This window comes from Mustela lutreola, chromosome 4 (genome assembly GCF_030435805.1).
Source record: "Mustela lutreola isolate mMusLut2 chromosome 4, mMusLut2.pri, whole genome shotgun sequence".
Classification (NCBI taxonomy): domain Eukaryota; kingdom Metazoa; phylum Chordata; class Mammalia; order Carnivora; family Mustelidae; genus Mustela; species Mustela lutreola.
In genome coordinates, this window is record NC_081293.1 from 130,545,761 (window position 1) to 130,551,791 (window position 6,031).

At 38.0% G+C, this 6,031-nt stretch overlaps 1 protein-coding gene across 10 annotated transcripts in view; it reads left to right on the plus strand.

Moving 5' to 3' along the window:
* AKAP9 (A-kinase anchoring protein 9) overlaps nt 1–5,556 on the plus strand; it is a 197,080-nt gene extending 191,524 nt beyond the window's left edge. For all 10 annotated transcript variants that reach the window (XM_059171077.1, XM_059171078.1, XM_059171085.1 and 7 more), the window contains 2 exons: nt 376–515; nt 5,013–5,556. In XM_059171077.1, the coding sequence (XP_059027060.1) occupies nt 376–515; nt 5,013–5,047 (175 nt within the window). In that variant the 3' untranslated portion in view covers nt 5,048–5,556. The remainder of the gene's footprint in view (nt 1–375; nt 516–5,012) is intronic.
* Nucleotides 5,557–6,031: the final 475 nt, after the last annotated feature.

Below are 6,031 nucleotides of genomic sequence, written 5' to 3' on the forward strand. Positions count from 1 at the left end.
TATATGTTACATAATTAATAATTTACTATAATTATTATAAGTAATTATTATTTACTGGGAACCTTCTCTGATCCTGGGTTCTATACATTCAGAATCTCTAATCTACATTCAGCCTTGCATATAAGAAAACTGAAGTTCATAGTCAAACCAAGAACTACTTTTCTGCAAAGCCAGATATTTGCTACCTATGGGCCAACAGTAGAGACCTGTAAAGAAATGTTCAAATGTGAATTCTGGCTGTTTTTGCCAATTATCAGTTATTATGTTCATAACTCAAGTTAAAGATTTACCTTTTGAGGGCAGAGTGAAGGCAGGTTGTTAGGTTACTTGCTTTGTGGATGATTTGGATTCATGTTCATATTTTCAATCTCATAGGTACCCAGGCCCTCCAGCTGATTTAAATCCTGGTTCCTTAGCATGTTCTCAGCTTCAGAATTATGACCCTGACAGAGCCCTGACAGATTATATCACTCGGCTAGAGGCACTGCAGAGACGACTTGGAACTGTGCAGTCAGGTACTCCCAGCTTCACCATGTATTACTATTGGCAGCCCTGTAGTGCTGGATGGACCCAGAGCTCTCCATTCTCTTTCTGAAACCCCTTGACCTTCCTCATTAGATAATCAAATCTTAGAGTTTAGTTTGTGAGTTACCAGGTTAGACTTAGGAATTTAACTCAAGACATAATTTATCACCCAGATTTCACTCCCACAAAAAAGATTCCCTGCTCAAATTGATTAGACGAAATGCACAGTAGGCACCAGTGTACATAGTCCTGTGAGGCTTACGGAGTCTGCTGGAGACTCTTACAGAGTCTGCTGGAGAACCTGTTCGCAAGTATAGCTGACTTCTGAACAACAGGTTTGAACTGCACAGGGCCACTTAGATACAGATTTTTTTCACCGAATACAATACAGTACTATAAATGTATTTTCTGTTAGGATTTTCTTAAAATTTTTCTTTTCTCTAGCTTACTTTATTTTAAGAATATAACATATAATATAGAAATACGTGTTAATTGACTCTATCTTACCTATAAGGCTTTTCTTAGTCAGGAATAGGCTATTAGTAGTTGAGTTTTGGGAGAATAACGTTACACATGGATTTTTGACTGTGTAAGGGTTCAGCATCCTTAACCCCCACATTGTCCAAGGGTCAACTATAATATGTGCTGAGGCATGCAAATTAGGGGTGGGGAGATGAGAGAAGGAAGGAAGTGATCTTAAGCATTTAATGCAGCCATTATCTTTACTCGGACTCCGTGCTCATCTGCATGATCCACAAAACCTGTTCCATTCAAAAGACTTTATAAGAATGACCATTTTTCCTCTGATCAGAAACACACAGAAATTCTTACTTAATAGACATATGGATTCCCTGTTCATCGTGGGAAAATCTCGTTTCCTTCGAGATTCAGTTCACTCCTGATTCAGAGGTTTGAATTTTAATTTAATGTGCTTTAAATTAAGTTTAAATCAATATTTTGTCTCCCTTCAGTTCACTCCTGATTCAGAGGTTTGAATTTTAATTTAATGTGCTTTAAATTAAGTTTAAATCAATATTTTGTTTTTACTTTTAAGACCCACCCTTTTTTTCGTTCTATCCCCACAAACTAGACAGAGCTAGTAGCGATTTATTTTCAGTAGTTTGTCTCCTCATACAAGAAATCATCTAACTCAAGCAACATGTAGTCATAGAAAACTGTTATCATCATAGCTGGACTTTGGTATTATTTGGTTTTTATTTTGTTTTGAGCATCTAGATTTCACAAGACTCAGATTTCATTTATTTTTATTTACTTTAATTTAAATTCAATTAACATAAATTATTAGTTTCAGAAGTAGAATTCAGTGAAGACTCCGATTTTAAAGACTGAAAGATTTTTCAAGAGGCAGGAGGTAGAGGGTATAGAACATTCAACCTGGTGGGAACTTTGAAGAGCATCTTAACATTAGTCTGCCCTTGCTACAGATCAAGCCATAATGACTTTTAAGTATATATTCAACATCTCTTTTAAAAATTATTCAGGGGTGCGAGGGTGGCATGGTCAGTTGAGCTTCCCAACTCTTGGTTTCAGCTCAGGTCATGATCTCATGGGTCATAAGATCGAGCCCTGCACTGGGCTCTGCTCTTAGCAAGGTGTCTCCTTGAAGATTCACTCCCTTTGCCTGTCTCTCAACTCGTGCGCATGTGATCTATCCTTTTCAAATAAATAAAGCTAAGAAATAGAAATCCATTCAAGTATGAATAAGACTTTTTTTAGAAAAATAAAAAGCATTTTTTATTGCATTTTTTTTAAAATAGGCTCTGCGGCTCAGCACAGAGCCCAACATGGGGCTCAAACTCATGACCCTGAGATCAAGACCTCAGCTGAGATCAAGAGTTGCATGCCTAGCCAACTCTTTTTATTTTAATGAGTCACCCAGGCTCATTAAAATAAAACATTTTTTTAATGGAGAATAATAGTAACTTTACCCTTCATGAACTAGTTAGTTTGGTATATAGGTAGCAGTCTCATTTGATATCACTACAGGCATACCTTGTTTTATTGTGTTTTGCTTTATTGCAATTTTATTGCATTTTTTACGTATTGAAGGTTTGTAGCAGGCCTGTGTTTGAAGAAGTCTCTTGGTGCCATTTTCCAACATTTGCTCACTTTCATGTCTCTGTCACATTTGGTAGCTCTCACAGACTTTTTCATTAGACCTGTGGTCAGTGATTTTCGACGTTACTGTTGTAATTGTTCAGGAGGCACCATGAACAGTTCCCATATAAGACAACAAACTCAATTGATTAATGTATGTGTTCTGACTGCTCCACCAGCAGACACCTCTGTCTCCTTTCCTCTCCTTGAGCCACCTTATACCCTGAGATACAGCAACACTGAAATTAGGCCAGTCAATAACCGTACCATGGCTTCTTAGTACTTTACTGAAAGGAAGAATCACACATCTCACTCAAAGTCAAGAGTTAGAAATGATTAAGTTTAGTGAGGAAGGCAAGTCAAAAGCCAAGATAGGCCAAAAGGTAGGCCTCTTGCACCAAAGAGCCAAACTATAAATGCAAAAGATAAGTTCTTGAAGGAAATTAAAAGTGCTACACCAGGGCACCTGGGTGGGTCAGTCAATGAAGCATCTGCCTTCAACTCAGGTCATAATCCCAGGGTCCTGGGATCAAGTCCCACATCAGGCTCCCTGCTTCTCCCCCTCCCTGTGCTGCCCCCCCTGCTTGTGCTCCCTCCCTCTCTCTCTGTCAAATAAATAAAATCTTTAAAAATAGCTAAAATAAAAGTGCTACAGCAGTGAACACAAATGATAAGAAAGCAAACCAGCTACAGGATTCCCTTATGCCAAAGCCTAATCCAGAGCAAGGCCCTAACTCTCCTTGATTCTGTAAAGGCTGAAAGAGGTGAGGAAGCTACAGGTGAAAAGTTTGAAGCTAGCAGAGTTTGGTTGATGCATTTTAAGGAAAGAAGTCTCCATGGCATAAAAGTGCCTGGTGAAGTGACAAGTGCTGATGGAGAAGCTCCCGAGTAATCCAGAAGATCTAGCCAAGATCATTCCTGAAGTTGGCTACACTGAATAGCAGATATTTAATGTGGATGGAATAGCCTTTTGGAAGAAGATGCCATCTAGGGCTTTCATAGCTGGAGATGAAGAGTCCCATGTCTAGCTTCAAAGGATGGGATGACTCTAGTTAGGGACTGATGGCAGCTAGTGACTACGTTCAAAAAAATGCTGGGGCCCATAAGAATTATGCTAAATCTGCTCTGCCTGTGTTCCATCAGGATAGAACACCCCAACTATTTACGTGGTATACTGAATATTTTAAACCCATTGTTGAGATCTACTGTTCAGGAAAAAAAGATCCCTTTCAAAGTATTACTGCTCATTGACAATACTCACCCAAGAGGTCTACTATACAGCGGGGTTAGCATTTACATACCTGCATACAATATCCATTCTGCAGCCCATGGATCAAGGAGTAATTTTAATTTTCAAGTCTTAGTATTTATGAAATACATTTTGTAAGGTTCTAGCTACCATAGATGGTGATTCAGCTGACAGATCTGGGCAAAGTAAACCAAAAACCTTCTGGAAAGGATTCACTTTTCTGGATGCCAGTAAGAACATTTATGATTCATGGGGAGAGGTCAAAATATCAACATGAACAGGAGTTTGGAAGACATTGATTTCAACCCTCGTGCATGACTTAAAGATGTTGAAGACTTCAGTGGAGGAAGTAGTAACTGCAGATGTGGTGGAAGTAGCAGGAGAACTAAAAGTGAAGTCTGGAGATGGAACTGAACTGCTACAATCTCATAATGAAACTTTTTAATGTTTGCGGGGTTACTTATGGATGAGCAAAAACAAGTGGTCTCTTGAGATGGAATCTGTTCCTAGTGAGGATAATGTGAAGATTGTTGAAGTGATAACAAAGGATTTATACTATTACATAAACTTAGTTGATAAAGCGGCAGAGTTTGAGGTTTGATTCGTTTTGAAAGTTCAACACTAATAATAAAAGTTCTACACTGAGTAAATGCTGTCAATACGGAGAAATTGTGCATGAAAGGAAGAGCCAATCAGTGGAGTCAATCGATGCAGCAGATTTCCTTTTCATTTTATTTGAAGTTATTGCCACAGCCACCCCACCCTTCAGCAACCACCACCATGATCAGTCAGCAGCCTTCAACATCAAGACAAGACCCTCCACCAGCAAAAAGATTATAAGCTCAGATGATGATTAGCACTTTTTAATAATAAAGTATTAAAGGTATGTACATTGTATTTTTAGATATAATGCAACTGTGCACTTTTATAGTGTAAACATAATTTTTTTTTTTTTTACCTGGGAAAACAAAATTATTTGACTCTGTATTGCAGTATTCACTTGATTGCAGTGGTCTGGGACCCAACCTTCAGTGTCTCCAAGATGTGCCTGTACTAAGTGGTCTGGCTTAGGTAGAAATTTGATTTAAAATCATTAATGTATCTTCTTTTTCTCTCATAGGTTCAACCCAATTTCATGCTGGCATGAGAAGATAATCCTTTAAAACATGAATCAAAGTGATTTTAAACAGATTGCCTTTTGTAAATCAGTCATTCTTTTGTGCTTTTGTATTGTGGATATTCAGCGGGACCAATAAGAACACAGCTTATGATTGTATACAGATCCCTTGCCAGCACATGAAAACAAACTGGAATTTGTACATATTAGCATTGTGTATGTATTCATGCACAATAATCATTAAATTACATGTATATTTGTGGAATGCTAATTTAAATGATTAAATTATAAACCTTGTGTATTTATCGGATGGGTGAAAAGATTAAACTTTTGCGCATTATGATACTGCTGAATGTGTAGCTTGAGGTGTCCTGCACTTTTCTTATAAGGCTACTGAATTACATGTTTCTGCCCTAATATATTTGCTACTGGTGATGAAGACAGATACTATCACTTGTAGAGACCTATTTTTGTATAATGGTAGAAGTTTTGAATTTTATGGGGTATTTTGTCAAGTACTGAAATAAAAATGACTTCACCATTTTAACCACACTGTATTTGAACCTTTTTGTGGGGAACCTCCTTTTTATTTTTTTTTTTTGAACCTTCATTTTTAACTGAACTGTAGTGCTTGGTGTATGTCTTAGTTCATTCAGGCTGCTGTAAGCAAATAACCATAGACTAGATGACTTATAACAGAAATAAACTTCTCACACTTCTGGAGGCTGGGAAGTCCAAAACCAAGGTGCCAGTAGATTTGATGTCCAGTAAGAGCCTGCCTCGTGTTTCATAGACTACCATCTTCTTGCTCTGTCATCACATGGCAGAAGGGACAGGGGAGCTATCTGAGGTCTGTTATAAGGACATTAATCCCATTCATGAGACATCTGCCTCCTTGACCTTATCACTTCCCAATGGCCCCACTTACAAATACCAACAAATTGAGGATTGGATTTCAACGTAAGAATTTGGTGGGGAGATATGGACACAAACAGTCAGTGGCAGTGCAGATGATCTCATTA